The sequence below is a fragment of the Rhinichthys klamathensis genome, unplaced genomic scaffold, assembly GCF_029890125.1.
Source record: "Rhinichthys klamathensis goyatoka isolate OS25496 unplaced genomic scaffold, OSU_Roscu_1.1 h1tg000419l_1, whole genome shotgun sequence".
Classification (NCBI taxonomy): Eukaryota; Metazoa; Chordata; class Actinopteri; order Cypriniformes; family Leuciscidae; genus Rhinichthys; species Rhinichthys klamathensis.
In genome coordinates this window covers 1,066,345-1,088,111 of record NW_026606917.1, presented here as the reverse complement: position 1 = coordinate 1,088,111, position 21,767 = coordinate 1,066,345, and the positions used below count along the sequence as shown (strand labels likewise).

Sequence of the window (21,767 nt, the reverse complement as noted above, 5' to 3'; positions counted from 1 at the left end):
TCAGTCTTTCCTTTTTGATTTAATAAGGCTAACAATGCATTAGGGTCTATGGTGCTCAAAGTTTTCTTTCCTTTTACCACTCTTCATCCTGTCGAAACTATATACATTTTAATGTTTCCCTACACTCTACCAGCCTTGGAAAAGTGCTTAAACAGTCACAGGGACACCCACAATTGAGAATTATGTCATAAATTTACCACAGTTTCCCCCCTGTGGTATAAACTATAATGATTAATGTCCAGTACACTGCACATCTGATCTGGTATTATTTTTATAGACATTTATCTTGCGTTTCAAGATAAGCACAGAACAAGCACACGTCCTTGTGTTTTATCAGACACATTAATAAAATATTATGCAGGTTTTTTTGTACATTTATAGCATCTTCAGTAAGTAATGTGCTTGTACAATTATGTAATTACTTTTTTGAGCTGCTTGTACATTATTATTTTTTTAAACTAATTTAGGGGTTGGACAATGAAATTGTAAAACCACAATAATTTATTAGTATGGTGTAGGGCCTCCTTTTGTGGCCAATCCAGCATCGATGTGTCCTGGGAACGACAGATACAAGTCCTTCACACAGTGCGCAGAGGGATTTTGAGCCATTCCTCTTCCAGAACATGCTGGTGGAGGAAAACATTTCATCGCTCCTCCAAAATACCCCAAAGTGGCTCAAACATATTTAGATCTGGTGACGGTGCAGGCCATGGGCGATGTTCAACTTTGATGTTCAAACCATTCTGTTACAAGTCTTGCTGTGTGTATTGTTGCTTTATCATGCTGATACGGCAGGGCTAGGGTTGGCTATCATTTGGATTTTAAGGATTCCAATTCTGCTTATCGATTCTGATTCTTATCAATTCCTAATTTCGCTTTCCAATGAGGTAAAAAAAAAAAAAAACTAGATATCATTCACATTTATTCTAAGTCTAATTGTAAAACATTTCATTGTAGCTGAACACCACAAACAAAAATCAACAGGGTAAAGAACACTTAACAAGGAACTTTTGCATATGATTTAAAAAATACCATAGAAATAACAGCTAGCCTATCTAATATAGCCTAAAAAAACAACAAATAAACAAATTAGTAATCGCACAAATACAACTGAACAGAGATACTATTGAAATAAACAGTATTTTAAGATTTTCAAGAATTCCGGTACAGAGACTGGTCAAATGTAACATAACACTGCACTTTGTAAATAAAATATACTTTACAAATATAATTACAAAGGTTATACAGTCAAGAACAGCGAGTGAATTTTCTCTTTGTCTTTTGTTTGATTAACATTATAAAGAAGGCATCATGATTATTAGGTTGATGTCACTTTAAGAGCTGCACAGATCCAATATACTGTTACACATGCTTTGTCAACTGTTTACGCTCACTTAAGACATAACCGACTGTGTTTACAAGGATATTTTGACATTGTTTTGTGTGTATTTGTCCTAGGGCTGGACGATAAAACAGTATCGGTATTTGACGGTACACCAATGCCGGTAACAAATGCGCTCGATATTTTCATTAAAACGCATCGCTGGCGCGACCTCCTCAACATTGGCCAACATCAAATGGCAAACGTAATGAAAGCGCAACGAAACTGCGTTACTCATTGTTTTGTGCTTCTCGCTCAGTTGGACCAACGTCTGTGCAGCGCGAGCCGATCTCGATCAAGCAACACCGTTACTACACAGCGCTAAGAGATCCAGTAAAGGGAGCATTTTTAATTCGCCACTGAAGTAATAACATCGCTGCGAGATCTAGTGAGAAGCATTCGAATTTCTCAGTTATTAACAGATCAAACAGCGCTGGCGTGGAAACCAGGAGAAACATTGCCATGATTGAATTAGTTATAGGCTTAAGTCCACAGATCAGCAACATTCACCTTGGATTTAAAGTAGTAACACTAACTGTAACCATCGAAGTTTGGCAGGAATAGTGAAATGCTTTCAAGTACGTCACACATCTTTTTCCAGCACTTCAAAACTCAAATATTATCATATTTAAATGTTATTTTTAATGTGATGACCAAAACATTATTTTGTTCATCCGTCAAAGATTACCCCCATTTATAAAACAAAGTTTCAAGATGTAGGAAAACTCACACTTATTTAAAAATACTTTTTCTTTTAATAAATATATATATTTTTTTAAATCGAAGAAATTTCTCTGGCATTTTTTTTATTTTTGCTGTATCGAAAAAGTAGCCTACCTAACCATGACACCACTGCGTCGTATCGAACTGAACCGTGAATTTTGTGAACCGTTACACCCCTGCTTATTACAGATGTTGATCTACCTCAAAGTTTGCCTTGATTGTTCGACATTTACACTTGTGACTTTTACATTGCACACATTTTGTAACATTTTTTTTAAACTTCAAGAGTTTCTTTAAAGGAGAACTCCGGCGCAAAATGAACCTTTGGTCTAATTACACATTGTTACCTAGTCAACCGTTATCTGAGATTTTTTTTCATGATTATCGAATGTAAATAGTTTTATCTCTAAAAACAGTTTAGCCTATAAAGCTAGTATAACACTAGTATATTGGGCATAGATCAATGACAAATAAAAATCGCTTGTTAATACCACTAACAAGGCTCAAAATAGCCCCACACTAACACGGTAGCATAATGAGGGTCCCTACCTTCAAACCGAAGCATTGAGAACTTTGTCAGTGTCCAGACAGTTTAATAAGAAGATATTTAATACATACAGTCAACTTCGCATATACAGGCAGAATCCATCTTTGAAATACAGTCTTTACCAGTCGATCTACGAACGCCGATCCAAGCCTGCTGTTCGCGCTCACCTTATCACAACTTATAGCTCGTTCACATCTCACCAGCGCACTTGGATCGGCGTTCGTAGATCGACTGGCAGAGACTGTTTTTCAAAGATGGCTTCTGCCTGTATACGCGAAGTTGACTGTATGTATAAAATATCTTCTTATTAAACTGTCTGGACACTGACAAAGTTCTCAATGCTTCGGTTTGAAGGTAGGGACCCTCATTATGCTACCGTGTTAGTGTGGGGCTATTTTCAGCCTTGTTAGTGGTATTAACAAGCGATTTTTATTTGTCATTGATCTATGCCCAATATACTAGCGTTATACTAGCTTTATAGGCTAAACTGTTTTTAGAGATAAAACTATTTACATTCGATAATCATGAAAACAAATCTCAGATAACGGTTGACTAGGTAACAATGTGTAATTAGACCAAAGGTTCATTTTGCGCCGGAGTTCTCCTTTAACAATTACTTTTTTTTATCTTAATATAAGACATAAAGAAGATATTTTTGTGTACATTTTCTTTTTGACTGCTAAAACTGATATAATTTGTTGTTTGCCTTAATAAAATAAAATAAAACAGTGGTTTAAATTCACACTTTTCTACTATATCGCACAGCCCTAATTTGTCCGTTCAAGTGCAAAAAAACACAGCAGAATACTGTTCAGTATCACGCACTATACAGTATGAGAGGCGTCTTTCTGTGCGCACGTTTTGATGTGTGCGCAACACAGAAAACAGCGCGTTAGGGGTGCATGATAATAGTTCAACTGATAATCACGATTATTTTGCTCAAATTTCGAATTAGCAGCAATTCGCCTTTGGCTAAGCCACACCCTAGAATGTAGATTGACCAATCACAGCGCAGCCAAGAACGAGCTCCCACAGAGGTCCGACACTTTTTCACAGCGCTCCATTGACTTTAACACAGGCGTCTCATATTTTTGGTCTCGGCAGGCTATTACTAGGGGTGGGGGAAAAAATCGATTCTTAGATGCATCGCGATGCGGACGTGGACGATTCTGAATCGATTCACAAATGTAAAAAAAATCGATTTTCCAAAAAAAAAGAAAAAAGTTTTATATATATTTATAATAACGTAATATTGACGGAACGCGAAAAACGGAACTCTGAAGCGCGGAAGTGCAGTGGCCGGACCCGTCTGTGGCGTGCACATAACAGAGACGCGATGGCTGAGCGCGCTAAATCCAAACACCCTCCTTGTTAGGTTAGCTGACGTGGAAATATTTTGGCTTCTGAAGTTGAAGGGGGAAAGGAGCTGGACAAGAGCAACCCTATTTAAAAGCTTTGTAGAATAAAACTAACGACGGAAACACGACAAATATGAGAAGCCATTTGACACGTTTCCAGTCAGAGGAAAGAATTTACTACAAGTATGCTCCTAGTTCAGGCACACATTTATTTTCCTGTTGGTTCTTTGCAATGTTAATAAAATATATTGTACGTTAATTCTTTATGGGTCATTTACTTTTAAAGCAACGTATTTATAGTCACACACACACACAAAAGATTCAGATAATCGATTTGTATGAATAAAAGTAATGATTTCTTCTTTCGCCCAAAAAATTAAATAAAAATTCTTACCGACTCCAAACTTTTGAACGGTATTGTTTAATGTTACAAAAGCTTTCTATTTCAGATAAATGCTGTTCTTTTGAATTTCTGGGTGATTCTCTGAATTGGGTGCCCTAGAGTCCCCAAACTTGCTTAAAAGATTTTCAATTGAAGGAAATCACAAAATGCCCTTTAATGCTGTCAATTAATAGAACCAGGTGCCTTTGCATTATAATGCAACACAATTGCTTTAAAAAATGTATTTATTTATAATGGGTTGCCTAAGTAGTAGACAACAAGCATGTTTGCATGTCCTCACTAACCATCAACACATTTTCATTGAATATCAAACAAATAAAAAGTGCAATTAATACCAAAATGTTGCTGCTAATATAATCATATGTTGGTCTAGTGTATTTTAGTTTACTGTTGTGAAATGGAAAATCAATAATCGCTAATCGAGAATCGTTAATAATCGAAAATCGACTGTAATCGAATCGGGACTTCAATAATCGTAATCGAATCGAATCGGGAAATCAGACAGATTAACCACCCCTAGCTATTACCGTCGTAGTTTTATCAAAAATATGGTTAAACGTTGTTCCTGGGGCATTTGCAACACAGATACGCGTTTCCTAGAGAGGTTGGAGGGGGGTGAGCGTTTTTTTTTCCGTTCCCAAACCCGAAGTCAAATCCTGACAAGTGTCGTCTAGCACACGCTGCTAATAAATACAACGTTATACTCGCGTAATCCGTTTGCTTTGTAATAACGATTATAGAAGTGAATAGAGACCTACCCAGCTTTGCATGAACAGTGTTGCTCCTTGATATTGTTAGTCCCAGCCTCCGTCTCGATTAGTAGGATATGCGGTGGGTCATTTTTTGACTGTGACCGGTATGCTTTTGCCTCTATTTGGATGCCTTGTTGTTCCTTGCGTTTCACCTGTATGTCGTGAATATAGCCTTCGAACGTATATTGCAGCCCCTTTTGCCTACTTCTATCGGACTCTTTATTTGCTGCTTTATAAAAGTTTGATAAAATTTCAGCAGGAAGAGCTGTCACAGCATAAGCCATATTGATACCAGAGCCCAGATGAAGTTTGTTTGTCGGACGAAGCAACAGTAACTAAGGGCGGGGCTTAGCCAAAGGCGAATTTGGGGGCAACATTTGCTTGAATGGTGAGTTCATTATCATTCTTGATGAAAAACACAACAACTAGAAAAACACAACTATCTCTTTGCAGGTTCCCTATTAGCTTTGGATTTAAATCTAAAATAATGCCAAATAGGTGTTTTTGCATTACGCTTTGAAACCAAATCTTGTCAGTCAGCTCTTACTCTCGTGATAAATCGAATCTGACTCCTGCTGCTGATCACCAAGACATGCATTTTGACATAATTTTGTGTGTTGGCCATATAAGCTGCGGAAGTAGACTGAAATCTAATTAATAATATTAGGCATGTCACACGTATGTAACAGTCATGTGTCCAGTCTAATCTCTGTGTCGACCTAAAACTTAGACTTTTTGTAATCTTATTCCCCCGGTTTCAAAGACGAGGCTTAAGCCTAGTCCCAGACTAAAGTGCTTGTTTCAGATGTTTTTAACTGGAAGCAACTTGTACTGACATTTCTTAAAATCAGGGTTTCCCTTGTCCGGTAATTACCGGACATTGGCCGGGAAAAAAATGAAATGTCCGACAAAATTAATTCTCTCCGGTCAAATTGTCCGATTAAAATTGCGTAATAATCCCGCCCCCTAACACAATATGAATTTGAGAATAATTCTAAAATGTATAAAGCAAAAATACACCGACCTTTGGCTATGTTATAAAGGAACAGGCTCTAGGGTTTGAAAGTTATAAAACAACATCGCATGCTGCATTTCAAATAAAGCGCACGCCTATAACGGCTGTAATATAGACCTAAACAACGAATGATTGAGTGAGACGTTTCAGATATGGCCAGGCCCATTGATATTATTGATAAAGTTGATGATGCAGACTCGCCATCTTCGCAGTAGTGAACGCGCCTATAGAGAGAAGTGTGCACGCGCCGGCGCCTCCGGGTCCTGATTAACCTATATTGTCCACTATTGCTTCTTATTTATTAATCCAGGCAAATTTGTTGATGAAACATTGATTAAAATTAATATACAATTTATACAAAACGAAATTTCAAGCAAAAATAATATTCGAAGATCACTGGGTTGATTATTATTCGAAAATCGCAGCCCTCCACCACATGCACGCACACATGCATTAGACTATACACCAGAGCATGAGCAAAGCGGAGCGGTGTGACGCTTATTATAAGTTAAAAAAACTTAAATATACGTTTCATATTTATAAATAATATAATGTTATTATTTTTTTTTTCATCTATGTTGATTAGGCTATATGAAAAGGGAACCGCATGAGATGAGTAAGATAGGATCATAAGATGACCAATAGGCCTATATATCGGAAAACATTTGGAATTGGTCAGACATGATTTTGACCACTTATTTAGTTTTGTTTTGTAGAAAGCCTTTCTTTAAAGTTTATTTCGTTTTGTATAAATTGTATCTTCATTTTAATGAATGTTTCATCAACAAATTTGCCTGGATTAATAAATAAGAATTTATTCATATGAAGTGAGCATTTCTCTCTCTAGGCGCGTTCACTACTGCGAAGATGGCGAGTCTGCATCGTCAACTTTATCAATTTATCAACAATTTAAATGTTTCATGCATAATCATTACTTTCGCCGGTTATTTGTGGCAAGCTTTATTTCAGGTGTTGCGTGATATCTCTGCGCCCAATAGCAGTGCTTCGCCTGTGCAGAGTCTCCGCAACAGCGATAGATTGAAACGCGCGTCCGAGTGAAGATTGCGCAAGAAGCTTGATTTAAAAAACAACTGATTTTAGCGCTAGATCTCTTATTTAATAGCGAACTAAATGAATGATCTGCTAGTTAACTGGATATGTTTTATTTATTTGTATTAGGTACATCCGTGCCTCAATGTTTTAAAAAGTGAATGTGTGTGAAACCATAGTAAAAAACAATTGGTGTTAATTGACGCCAATCGGACGTTCATGGTTTTTTCCGTCTATTTGAAAGTTAGGCTAATAATAACATGTTGCATTCTATACGGCCTGATTATGTCATTTTTTTAAGTAACATAGCCTGCCTCGAGTTTTCCTCAACTTGACTAATTAAGAGGCGATATTTGACCGGCATTTCATCAAAATGTCCGTTAAACGAAACCTCTGCCGGTCACTTTGACCGGCACCATTTTTTTCTAGCGGAAACTCTGCTTAAAATATGATTTTAAGATATGTCAGTGCTATTGTTTTGTATCAAGTTTCACACCAGTAATGTTTTTATTTTTCTAAGGCATGTTTATAAAAGCTTCTTAAATGCCCTAATTTAACTAAGGCCTAATCCTTGCTTAATCTCTAAGCCCTGTCTGTGGAACTGGGCCTTTAAGTATTAAAATCATTCAGTTATTGTAAGCCATATCATATACATTTGCGATATTTTGGTTATTTCGATATATCGTGCAGCCCTACTCAGTGGTTGTATGATTCATGATTAATTGGTTTAAGGTCAATTCATTTAAATGCATTGTGTAGTTTTCCACTGATACATTTTTTTTTTAAAATATACACAAGTAGTGTTGCTTCAATAAATCAGCTGTTGTTCAAAACTGATAATCACTTCCTGTGACTTGTTCTGTGTTTTTTATTTATTTAATTTACACACTGAGGTTAAAGATGTGTCCCTACTGGAAACAAACCAGCTTGAGAGAGATGGTGAACAGTACATGTAACCCATATGTTAAGCATCTGTGGCATCAAATAACAATACAATGGTGGTCATCATCTATGAATATGACCAACATCCAACACAAGAGGAAATGGCAGATAATGTAGAATTATGAAATAAAATAATGAAATATCCAATGTTTCAAGTCACTATGAAATCAAAATGTACAAAAAAAAAATTTCAATTGAATATTGCAGTATTTATGACATGATTTATCTGTGCACATTTTTTTATATTTTTTTATTCATGTCTCCTCATAACCTCTAATCAAAATAACTTCCCCTCCCTCTTGCAGCATCATCTCCTTTGGCGTGAGGGCCAAAGCAAAGCACCAATAGCAAACCACAACCATCCAATCAATTCCCCATGGACAAAATCAAGTCCCGCCCTACATTTTTCTTGTACGATAAGCCGTTTTGCTCAGATATACGTCACAATAGGGAAGAAAAGACCATTGTAACATCCATTTAATGCTAACTTTAAAAAAATGTATTTAGCGATTATGGGACCAAGCACAAAAGAGGTAAAATGAGGATCGAAACAAGCATGGCACTGATGGCAGGGAGCAATAGAACATGGTCATGACTTGGCAGTAAGCAATAGAGTTGTAAAGACATTGCATAAAATATCTGGCTCCTTTAAATTCAATGTGAGGATTATCCCAGCACTAATAATAAAGGATTAAATAGTCTATTTCAAGATATTGGTTGATTTAGATGACGAAATCAGTAATCTGTATCGCCTGCAAAAGCGTAAATAATAGAACTCATCAATTAGAGAATAATTATGCTCTGCCTAGTATATATGCAACTAGAAATTTTGGCCAATATCAATTACTATGGCAATATTATCTAAACTGTGCTGTCTTTACTGTTATGCCAACCTTTTGGAAATGACAGCGCCAATCATCCAAAAGTTTAGCAAATCACTGAAATTGCATTTTTAGGACATTAAAAAAGATGGATAACCACTGGACAACCGAAACTGAAATATTGGAGAACATATAAGCCCTGATATTGTAGCAAATCCTTTAAAAAGTGCTGATGTGGTCTCTAATATTTTGGCATTGAAATACCGTAGGCTGTAGTAATGCTGTTCGTTTATGAGCACCTTGGTTCAGTTGTGCCGCCCATGACTGTAACATCCATTACCTCTGACCTGATGATATGTTTTTCTGGTTTCATAGGTTGGTGACTGTGTGTGACCAGCATGACAAAGAGCCCTCCTCACAGGCGTGGGATCGCGTTCGAGGTGGGAGCACAGCTGGAGGCGAGGGACAGTCTGAAGAACTGGTCAGTGTCTCCCCTCTGCTTCCGTTCTTCCATCTGTTCATTCACTCGGCCTGATTAAAATTCAGATGCTTCGCTGATGCTGATGCCACTAGTTCTGTTGCGTTCAAAGATAAAAAAAAACAATGCTAAATTTGCCAACTGGAGAATCTAAAAATAAGCATTTTAAGTCATAGTGCACACATTTTGAGCTGTACTATTTGAGATAGGAAGACACTAGGAAGCCAGGGGTTGCTACTTCTGTAAATCACAAACCGAGGATCTCAAACTCTTCCATGCATTATATTTTAGCTATTAGTTAAATAAGCCTATGGAGGCTTATTTATTTAAATAATTTTTTTTTTTTTTTTTGTGAATACACACATGCATAATTTATTTTATTATTTATTAAATACTGTTATTAAAAGGTGCTATATAACTTGCTTATTAACCGTAAAAATAAAACTCATTCAAACATCTTTTCCAACCTTTAGAAACCCAGATGTAATCGGTCAGCAATCTAAAGTAGGTCATTTAAAGTCAACTCTTTGTGTGTTCACAGGTATGCAGCTAGCATTGAGAAGATCGACTATGAGGACGAGAAGGTTCTGATCCACTACAGACAGTGGAGTCATCGTTATGATGAATGGTTTGACTGGAGCAGTCCGTACCTTAGACCCGTGGAACGAATCCAGCTTAGGAAACAAGGTCTCAATGAACGGCAGAGCGCTCCAGTGAGTACTTCCTGTCAAACTGCTGAATCACTCCGAGTCTGCATGGGCAAAGTTACACTCTGACTTATAATGTTGCATGATTATATATAGATGCGTTTCTTTTCTCAGGGCTTTCATGTCAACCAGAAAGTTCTCGCCAGCTGGTCAGACTGCCGGTACTACCCTGCTAAGATCCTGTCCCGGGACAAAGATGGTGTGTACTCACAACCTTCACAATGTTAATCCTCAGCACATCATCTGAATGGTCCTGGTTCAAACACTATCTTTGTTAGTTTTTACCAACTGGGAAATGAAACCGTTTTGTACCATATAATTTGGCTGATATGAAGTTTAAAAAAAATAACAATAATAATTTATAAATGTATAGTATTTGTTCATGTAATTTTTGAAAAGTCAAATAAAAAATCTATACTTCCATTTATTTATTTACCGCCTCCTATATCATGATCATTATTGTCTGCAATATTTGCTGCTTATTTAGCCTATTATATCCAGGCAATTGGTTGATGAAAAATTGATTAACATTAAGATACAATTTATACAAAACGAAATTCACTTTAAAGAAAGGCTTTCTACAAAACAAAAATTAATTTAGTGGTCAAAATCATGTCTGACCCATCATATCTTCCGATATATTGCGCATCTCACTCATGCTGTTCAATTTTCATAATCAGCATAGATGTAAAAGAAACAACAACATTATAATATTTTAACAAAAATGAAACTAAATGCGCTTATTTAATGGCAACAACACATATAGTGGGCCTATAGTATACAGACTATCTAAATATTGAAATTAACATTAACAATGCTGTTGAAGTGCAGTTTATTAATAGTAAATGTTAACTAATCTAAGTGTTACCGATTTTTTTTTATACTCCGATTTAGAGGTCTTGTGTTGAGTTAAAGTGAATGGTTAAAATGATTCGTTTGCGTATCGGAAGTCTAGCCACGCCACACGTTGTGTGATTATCTCGGCAGTTTAGGACATCGCACAAGATTTGCGTCAATACAGTAAACATTTTATCACTGGATAGGTTTTTTCGTTTATTGAAATGTGATTTATGTCAGCTGGATGGGCGGAACGTGGGAGACGTGAGAGCGCGCGCAGCGGGGGCTCTCTCTCTGCGTCAAGCGCAGCAGTCATTCTATTCTACATCACTCACGATCAAAAGGGTGGCGTCGGGCCGCGGGCCGGGTTCGGGCAGATAATTCATGTTGATGTGTCGGGTTACATTGGGTCCGGGCTTTAAAAGCCACGGGCCGGGTGGGGTCGGGTTGTAATTTTCAGGCCCGTTGAGAACTCTATTGGGCATTACATTATGATAGTGTTACATTATAAATGTGTTGGGTGTTACATTATGAATGTGTTGGGTATTACATTATGATAGTGTTACATTATGAATGTGTTGGGTATTACATTATGATAGTGTTACATTATGAAAGTGTTTAGCATTACATTATGATAGTGTTACATTATGAAAGTGTTTAGCATTACATTATGATAGGTTCATTATGAAAGTGTTTAGCATTACATTATGATAGTGTTACATTATGAAAGTGTTTAGCATTACATTATGATAGGTTCATTATGAAAGCTGTTCTTCTGTGATGTCTCAGGTGTCTACACAGTGAAGTTTTTTGATGGGGTCATAAAGACAGTGAAGGGGATTAAGGTGAAGCCGTTCCGCAAGCAGGTGAGAAGTTACTCCCTCAGCTCTAATGTGTATTAAATCAGGTTCATGAAAGAAACCACTTTTAACGAGTTGGTCTTTATTGGTCTCTTACAGAGCTCTGATGGCAAGACCAATCAGCAAGCTCGAAAGCGGGGGGATCAGAACGGGAAAGAATGGAAGACTAAGGAGAACAGCAGAAGCAACAGCTCGAGACACAGCACTTCTGACCAGGACGAAGAGAGCGGTTCGGAGGGGGATGAAGAAGACGCCACAGTGATGGATGAGTCCAGAGATCTCCAGAATGGTGGAGGGAGCGAAAGCATAGCAACCAAGATAGTTGACGAATCAGAGCCGAGACCTGTTGAGCACAGCGATAAACAGCCCAGCGAAGACGACAAGACAGAAATGCTTGAGAATGGAGAAGGAGCGAACAAACCAGAGGAAAAAGAGATGAATGGAGAACAGGAGGAAACCAAAGAACTTCAAAATGGCATTGACAAGAACGAAGAGGACAATAAAGAGAAGGAAGAAGCGTCAGATGAAAGTCCCAGTCTGCCCAGAAGGACACGGAGTAGGATGGCAGATGGTGAGTTTGGTTTGGGGGAACATGCTGGTGTTACATCTGAATATTTGATTTGATTATGATTCAATTCCAAGAGCCAGATTCAGCCTCACACACACGCCAATCAGCATTTGCTAAGTACCAAATAGAGAGAAACATTATAAGGAGAGAAGACAAACCACTCAAATAAAAAAGAATGGGAGGAATCGTAATGCTCAATATGGCATCTGTAGGGCAGGAAGTCCTGCATTTCAGTTAAAAGAGCCAATTGCATTTTTTGATTGACATTGTCGTTTATTTACTCTAGAACATGCATGTCTATTAGTTGGAACAATGATTTGAGCTGCAAAAGCAACTTTCTATTTATCATAGATTTATGAAAAATGATTACCGTTTTCACAAAAATATTACGCGGCACTAAGAAGAAATGTTTCCTGAGCAGCAAATCAAAATATAAGATTGGTTTTTGAAGGATCATGTGACACTGACGACTGGAGTAGTGATGCTGAAAATCCAGCTTTGTCATCACAGGAATAAATTACATTTTAAAATACATTCAAATTATAATAATATTTCACAATATTACTGTTTTACTGTATTTTTGATCAGATAAATGCAGCCTTGGTAAGCAGCCTTTAATGTTTCAAAAACATTTCAAAAATCTTACCAAACTTTTGAACGGGAGTAGAAAATAACATAAATAACCTCCCCTTCCCTTGGCATTACCAAGATGGTCGCCGAGTGAAGTCATTTAGGGCAGCGGTCCCCAACCTTTTTTGCGCCACGGACCGGTTTAATGTCAGACAATATTTTCACGGACCGGCCTTTAAGGTGCTCCTAAAAACGCGTAGAAAACGCTAGGCGCGAGGTTGCACTCCGGAGGCGTCTGTCGTTGCTAAGCAACCATCAGCTGCGCTCTCCGTTACAGCAAGGAAATTTCAGCAATGGATTTCCACCACCGAAAAACCCTTGCTGTAACTCTGTTACAAGATTTATTTACTAAGAAGAGTAAAAAAAAAAAACGCTGCAGTGTTTGGGTGCAAGACCGTGCAACCGATACTACAAAAACGCAAAAACCATGGGGAATTTCACCAGCTGATTCAGGAGCTCGGCCTGGACAATGGGAGGTTCAAAGCCTATTTCAGAGTGGACAAGGACCAGTTTGATTATATTTTAAGAAAAGTTGGCCCAAGCATCAGTAAACGGAGCTTCTGCCGTGAAACTAACTTATCTCTCCTGCGCAACGGCTCTGTATTTGTCTGAGGTTAGACTATAACTGAAGTGGTCATAAAACACCAGAAATAGCAAACACATACACATTTATATATAGAATATAGAACAATTCTGTATAAACAATGATGGATTTAACAAGGAATCAGTTATGAGCATTAATATTTTTAGTAAAATATTTTTTTACTAGTAACTAGTGCAGCAGTTTACAGTGTGGAAGATGATTGGTTGGTTCTTGTCACGTGACCTACAGTGCGCTTGCAGCATTCTGAAAAGTTGAGATGTTTTTATCTCGATGCGGCGCGGACGCGCTTGGAAAAAACGCGCTTCCATTATGAGCGCGCATACCGCGCGCCTACATTTGAAATAACAAACTTGAGCGCGCAAAAGACACGATATGTGAACAGGTAAATGTGTGAATAAATAAAACGGAAATAATGTAAGTTATTTATTCTTTCTGTGCGGCCCGGTACCAAATGACCCACGGACCGGTACCGGTCCGTGGCCCGGGGGTTGGGGACCCCTGATTTAGGGAATATTACTGATAGTGATGCAATTTTAACCATGTCTAGCGCAAGTAAGTAATTGTTGGGTGATTTACTAACGTATTTGGCTCAGGCTTGATGAGTGAAATTCTTGCTTTGTGTCATTTTCAGCAAAAGATGTGGAAAGGCCCAATGGTCCAGAACTGAGGAAGAGACGTGCGTCAACAGGACAGATACCATCGTCCAAAAGAAGCAGAGCCAATTCAAGCACAGGTTAGGTCTCCATCTCCTATCATAAGGGCTTTCAACCGGAGGAACGTTTTCATAGTTCCTATAACTATTGTTCCTATAACTATTAGTGGAAGTACTTTTTGGTGTGTTTACTTATAGGAACTCCTTTTGGACTAAATTAGCTCCTACTTCAGAGTAGGGTTTAACCTAGCACAATAGGAACTACCAGTGACCCAAGTGTACGCTGGTTGGGCGAAAGCATGCTATACAAAACGTTGACACCTGCCATTTTTAAAACACACAGTTTACATATACTTACTCCACAAACTAACTCCATGAACATGGAAAACAGCGATAAGAAATAAGCATACAGAAAGCTAATGTTAACTGCATTTACCTGTCGTGATGTTGTTATGTAGCCCTGCAAGTTGTCATAGGAGCTAGATAGGGTGCTAAAGCCCCTATACCTCATTTTTGTTGTTGTTTTATACTAGTTATTAATTAAACCATCTGACACCACATTGTTTCTCTGATCCCCTCATAGACAAAAACAGTTCATCTCAAATCAAACCGATTAAAACAGACTCTGTCCAAGAGACTTCAGAAAGTAAGGATGACCCAACCAGTCCTGCAGGAAATGCAGCATCCGCAGAAGAGGCGGGATCTACACCTGATCATGGTATACATCGTTCTGTTTCAGTTTTATAATCAGAGCTGTTTGCTAAGACTGCATCATTATTACTATTTATAATAAACTAATCAAATCTTACTGACCCCAAACGCTTGAACGGTAGTGTGTATTGGTTGTAAGAAAATGGCGATACCCTGGCAAACAGCAACAACACCCTGCTATTGCAGGGGTGAATTTTGCACAAACAGGCACCTCTCACATTGCCTTCAGAATATGCACAAATGTTGTTGATTAAACGTATGCAGGTATATGATGTGCTAACTGACAAATTGCTTTCTCAGCTGCAGCGCTCAAACGGCAAGTCCACCTTCCAACCACAAACAAGTACAGCAGAGAACCATGTGAGTACCCAAACCCTCAGTTTCACTCTCTCTCTCATCAGTCCAATATAAAAACCTGCTGTTGTGTGACCCATTCCCCTTTTCCTCCCTCAGTGTACAGGGTCATCAAAAACCAGCCTCCTCCTATCCTGTCCATTGAGCTGGACCATAACCTCTTCAAATGCAAGATCGCAGGCTGCCTCAAGTCTTTCCGCAAGGCGTCTCTGCTGCACTACCACATGAAGTATTATCACGCACAGAGCGACCCAAGCCCCCCTCGCTGCGTCCAGAAGCGCTCCTCAGACAAGCAGAACCACAGCCAGGAGACCCCTCGCAGGCGCCGCACGGTCTCGGCTTCCCACCGTTAGTGCACACTTTGTCTATTGGCTGTTTGTTTGGGTTGATTTGTTCAGATGTGTGTGCGTTTGGCCTCGTAATATTTAAAACATTATTAAAGTACCATATTATGCTCATTTATGAGCTCATAATTTTTTTTTTGGGGGGGTATGCTATAATACATTTACATGATTTAAAGTAAAAAAAAAAAAACATTTTTCTTATATTGCGCACTTCTGCGGCACTTCTTTTTACCCGCTGCCTGAAACGCTCTGTTTTATTTCCTGTTTCTTTAAAACACGCCTTTCTGATAAGCCCAGTCTGCTCTGATTGGTCAGCTGGCGCAGTCTATTGTGATTGGTCTACTCTGCTCTGATTGGTCAGATGCCCCAGTTTGTTGTGGTTGGTCTACTCTGCTCTGATTGGTCAGATGCCCCAGTTTGTTGTGGTTGGTCTACTCTGCTCTGATTGGTCAGATGCCCCAGTTTGTTGTGGTTGGTCTACTCTGCTCTGATTGGTCAGATGCCCCAGTCTGTTGTGATTGGTCAACTGCTTAGAGCATATGTGTTTTCGTTCCCGATGCCTAATGAGCAGCTGTAAGCATCTATGGTAACTATGGCGTCGGTATAGAGTGCAACATTTCTCGCCAACTTTTTCTGCAGCACTGGTTCCAGAATTTTTTTTTAGGTTTTTTTCCCATAGGGATTTTAATATCACCCATTGACTTCCATAGTATTTTTTTTCCCATACTATGGAAGTCAATGGAGCCCATCAACTGTTTGGTTACCCATAAACAGTAAATGATGACAGAATTTTCATTTTTGGGTGGATTATCCCTTTAATGGTTTTAGTGAGGGAAAGAACTACAATCCCATGATGCTTTGTGAACAGCATACTCAAATTTAAAATTATGTAGAAGTCAAGAACGTAGAGAGATAACATCATTTGCAGCACTTCATGGGAGTGGGCGGAAAGAGGGTTGGTTGTAATTTGATGTAATTGGCGTAATTTTACGTACAGCATCGTGGGTAATGTAGTTTATCACCAGGAATTCCACTGTTAAACACTATTATTTTATTTCACGATTACATGTTTGTTATTTCAGCACGAAAACATGCTGAAATGACGCGGGCTGACGGCTTCAGCAGAAGCAAATACCATAGATTAACAACCTCGTAGCTCACAGTATGTCTGTCTTTTAAAGGTTTATAAGTTATTTAAAAACATTTTCCTTAAGGAGAAAATTAATGAGTTTTTACTTCCAGAACTGACTGTTTCACTCTATTAGAACTAGTCTTTAAAATGTTGTACCAAAAACAAAACAAAAACAGCGTCTCTTCAAGATAGCGAAATCACTAACCCAACTGTTCTTTGAGGACGGGACAGAGAAGCCGGTAGGCAGGCATTATGTGTCACATGGTGACATGGCTAAGTAACAGAAATAATAGCAGGACTACAAACAAGGTGTTTCAGACAAGTGTTTTGTGTTCAAGAGATTCACTCCCTTTGGCGTGGACTTTGTGCTTTGTAACTTTGCAGATTGTTTACATGCACAAACAGCTAATATTAAACGCTCAAGAAAAGGTCAAATCAAAAAGCATAATAGGTGCCCTTTAAATCTCCCACAGATACTCCCTCTCCTCTGAGTGACAGTAAGTCGGGTCACACTCTGTCGCCCCCTGCGGTTGGCAGCATGCACCGGCAGCGCTCGGCCACACTGGGCGCAGAAAGGAGCAAAGAGAACCAACACATCAACCGCTCGCTGCATGACGACAGAGACTGGGTTGCCAAGGAAACAGGTATTTGAGAGCATCGTGATCATTCCATCTATTTCTGTCATCATGCTCTCGCTGATTCCTCTGCATATGACCACTATCAGGCCATGACAGTAATGGAGGTTTATTTTTCTCATCTGAAGGGGTGAAAGAACGGGAAAGGCTGAGAGAGAAGCGGCAGAGGGATTTCTTCCGCATCAAACTGAAGAAAAGGAAGAAGAAAAGGAAGTCTAAGTCAGGTGAGACGGCCGTTTCAGTGCAGCGGTGGCTCTTTCTTCGGCTCTCTGCTGTCCCCTCTGTGTGTCTGCTGTTGCTACAACTTTTCTCTAAATAGGCAGTTTCATTCACTAAACTAAGCATATCAAATTATTTTGGACCCGCCAATATATTTTAGCAGGATATGATGTCAAGCTCTAGGGTTTCTGTTTGGATTGCATAATAAACTATGCAAATCTATACAGAGTTATATATGTAAAATTAGGCAGCTTTTTAAAGTAATGTTTTTTAAATTACTTTAATGCGGAGTGTTTTTCCATGTTTCATTCTCAGTTGTTGACGTTTAGATCCTCAACAAATTCCTATAGCTTGAGACACTTGATAAACAGCGCTGTCATAGGGGTGGGCGATATGGCAAAAATGTCATATCACGTTTTTTTCAGGAAAATCATGATTTTATCACGACTCTTGAAATTTGTAGCAAAATGATGGTACAAATTGTCTTTTAAATAAAATAAACGCTCAATTCACTTATTACTAGATTTTGAATACTGAAATTCTCAACCATTTTCTATCTGCTTTGGGACACCAAATCTATGTGTCATTCGTCTTGAGTTATTAATAGACTCTGAAAGTGCACAGCCACCCACAAAAGGAACGTTTCAGTTGCCAGTTCCTCTTGACAGCTTCAAGAACTCACTGAATCAGATCTACAAGCCGCCTCGTCGGTGAGGAACTGCTCGGTCTGTGTTTAACCCTGTGTGGCGTCTGCTCTTCCTCCTCTGACAGACTGTTACAGCACTGAGGAGAGCATTGGCCTAAAGCCTTTCCCCTGCAATCTGAATTCGGCCCACAAATTGCCCCTCTCCCTCACACACCGATCCTACACGGGACACTGCCCCGAAAAGATGCTCAGCCAGGGTGGGTACCAGAGAACGCAGGTCCTCCGAACTCACAGCTGCCTGCTTTGTGTTCCTCTCCTGCATTGTTGTCTTTCAGTGTCTTGACTAGCTGTGCTGTTTAGTCACTGCCGCAATGTAGATTTATCTCTCTAGAACTGTTTTTAACGTGCGTGTGCATGTGTGATTGGAGTAGCTGATTATCTTGCATGGATGACTGTAGTGTAAAAATGGAGATTAAATCTTCTGCTTAAATGTGTGGTCCTTGTTTCCGCCAGGTGAAGACAGCAGCAGTGATTTGTCTTCAGACAGTCCTGTATGGAGTGAGGACGAGTCTGATGCTGAGCTGGATCTGAACATGCCCCTCTCTGAGCAGGGGGTGGAAACGGTCTCTCACGGCTCGGAGATCGTACGCTGTATTTGTGAAGTGCAGGAGGAGAACGACTTCATGATACAGGTACACTACCACCCTCTGAAACTGCACCAGACAAGACCTCAAGCCTCTGACTCTCAAGAATTAATCAAATGAAAGAAACGCGTTACATAGAAAAGGTGGTCTATTATTTTATTTATTTATTTAGCATTTACACTCATGACCAATGTTCCCTCTAATTTTTTTTCTTGCTGAGCAAAACTTTTTTCTATTGGGCGACCTGAGCAAAAATATTCTTTATACCTGACCTGTACAGCATACATAGAGACACAATGGTTTCAACATTCAAATGTAACTTTTAACTTGAATGTGCCATTTCTATTTTTATTTGACCCTTGATGTAACTTATTGGTATTAAATATTTTCGAAAAACAAGCTTATTAACAAATTAAGAAGTCACTAAATGAAGCACATTTTAGGTTACCTGATATTTTTTTCCAGTGCTGTTAACTGTACAGTCTTTACCAAGAAATCCTATGAAAAATAATTTACAAAATCTTCTGCAGGACAGTTCAATTCTTTACAATAATAGAATATAGTATGAAAGAAAAGTAAGCTGTTGCACTGAGATGGTTTTGGAAAACCATAAAGTGTTTTTGTACAGTCAATTAATTGTGTACAGGAAGCATTAAACCATCAAAGTTAAATGATTGTTTATTGCTTATGAATTTCCAATATTTTCTTTAGCAGGGGGTTTCAAACTTTTTAATGGCAAGGAGCCCTAAACAATACCCTTGTGAGATTCTTTATTTAGGCTTATAATAAAATATAGGCCTAATATAATATAATATAAAAAAAAAAACTAATTGAAGTATTTGAAGTATAAAAAAATTCAAAAAATTCCTATGTACCTGTATAGCTGTACCAGTACAAATGGCAAATAAAGCTTTAACTTAACTTAAGTGATATAATATAGTTTAAATGCTTCAATTTGTTTACATATTATTATTATTATTATAATATGAAAACAAACTGAAGCATTTAAATAGATCTAATAGCTAAATATTTTCAAGAAAAGTGAATGTGAACTCTTTTATAATCTAACCATCCCTGAAACTCCCCCACACACAAAAACATCTATTTAAACTAATGATGTATTTTGAGTTTGCACGCGGGTGGGTGTGTTACCGTTCTGTGTTCATCAACCGTTATTTCCACCACTTTAATCAAACCACTATTCTTTAAAAGATTATGATGTGATTTTATTTCACATGTCTTTGCGTTTCTCGTTGCCTCTCGTATTGAGCTATTTGGTCCGCACACACGACTCACTGCCAATCACACGCGCTCACATCGTTCTCTTTCTATGAAACCTGTAAACTGCATTCACCAGTTTTCTCTCTATAGCGGTTGACCAGAGCACTGCAATTATTTCTCACTTAAACTACAATCAAATGGATTTCCCCACACATTTCGCGTCAGTCATCTACGTGGCATTTTATTCTTTTCTGCGCGGCCGCCGCTTCAGAAGTGCGCGGCCGCGCACGTGCGCAGCTTAGAGGGAACATTGCTCATGACTAATGCACAGATCATTTGACATACAGGATCAGATTGTTTTGTTGCATCCATTGCTATGGTTATCACTGTCAGTCGGATTCAACCGCGCATTTAAATACGATTGCCAATCCAGACACTTGGCAATGTGTAGTTAGCAGCATTCAAATAATATATATTATACACAGAATGCAAGAAAGGCGGCCATTATAATCATTGAAGCTGTCAATTATTTCGCAAGGTACACAAAGCTGCACTCTTGTAAAAACTCCCGTTATAATCAATGAAGCTGTGCAATGCATCTCTTATTGGCATCATTGTTTATACATTGTTGGTTCTAATAAAAATATTTGTTGAGTGGATTCTGACTAACTTAAACACATCTGATTGGGCGTTGCGTTCACACACTCAACAGATTTCGGTAACACTTTATTTTACATGTTGTTAAATCCTTGTTACATGTATTTCAGGGTATCCGCGGGTCCTTAAAAAGTCTTAAATTAGATTTTAAAAATTTATGGCCTTAAAAAGTCTTAAAAAGTCTTATTTTGACTTATGAAAGGTCTTAAATTTTCAATGGCAATTTGAGTTAGACATATCTAAATGTTTTCCAAATTAAAACTATCTAATTAGCGTACTTTTTTATTTACTATTCGTTCTTTGTGGATTTGCTCGTTCACGTGACATTTCGCGTCACATTCGCGCCAGCATTACGTCTGTCTCCTGCACGCGAAACAGCAGGAGAGGAGAAGAAAGCTGGTTAATTTCAGTTCAATTGTAAGTTCATTCTTTATGTGCGTAGTGGTGTGCGATGTGTATTGTCTATTATGATATTGTAATCATTGTTTTACTTTAACGTTAAATATGTACGAGGGCGCACTGCGAGCTGACATCGCATTTCTCTCATGCTTGCTTTCACTGCGTGATGTGTCAGTGCAGTTATAGGTATGTTCCCTAATAGACGTATAAAGTTTTTGTATTTTATATATCATATGTTGTTATCATACAATATTACATCAGCAAGAGGGCTGTTTTCCCGTGCACAATAGCAAATATGATATTTATTTTATATAACAGTTAAATTAACATTGTTACATTTTATAAACAATATTGTCAATATTGTTTGTTTTCCCTTTATTTCGCTGACGAGAATTTCAAAATAAAACCGTAGCAGAGTCTCAATGCAAAAGACAGCGATGATTTCTTGACTGAAAGCCGCGTTTTGAACGAATCATT

The 21,767-nt window shown here is 38.3% G+C and overlaps 1 protein-coding gene across 2 annotated transcripts in view; it reads left to right on the top strand.

The window, feature by feature from the left end:
* Window positions 1-21,767, top strand: part of phf20b (PHD finger protein 20, b) — a 28,668-nt gene that overhangs the window by 1,322 nt on the left and 5,579 nt on the right. Inside the window, exons 2-14 of one of the 2 annotated variants that reach the window (XM_056235296.1) lie at window positions 9,368-9,473; window positions 10,012-10,183; window positions 10,292-10,376; window positions 11,804-11,880; window positions 11,974-12,445; window positions 14,308-14,409; window positions 14,912-15,046; window positions 15,340-15,399; window positions 15,493-15,741; window positions 17,343-17,513; window positions 17,633-17,728; window positions 18,495-18,626; window positions 18,883-19,061. In XM_056235296.1, the coding sequence (XP_056091271.1) occupies window positions 9,391-9,473; window positions 10,012-10,183; window positions 10,292-10,376; window positions 11,804-11,880; window positions 11,974-12,445; window positions 14,308-14,409; window positions 14,912-15,046; window positions 15,340-15,399; window positions 15,493-15,741; window positions 17,343-17,513; window positions 17,633-17,728; window positions 18,495-18,626; window positions 18,883-19,061 (2,013 nt within the window). In that variant the 5' untranslated portion in view covers window positions 9,368-9,390. The remainder of the gene's footprint in view (window positions 1-9,367; window positions 9,474-10,011; window positions 10,184-10,291; window positions 10,377-11,803; window positions 11,881-11,973; window positions 12,446-14,307; window positions 14,410-14,911; window positions 15,047-15,339; window positions 15,400-15,492; window positions 15,742-17,342; window positions 17,514-17,632; window positions 17,729-18,494; window positions 18,627-18,882; window positions 19,062-21,767) is intronic. The other variant, XM_056235297.1, reaches the window with a different exon arrangement.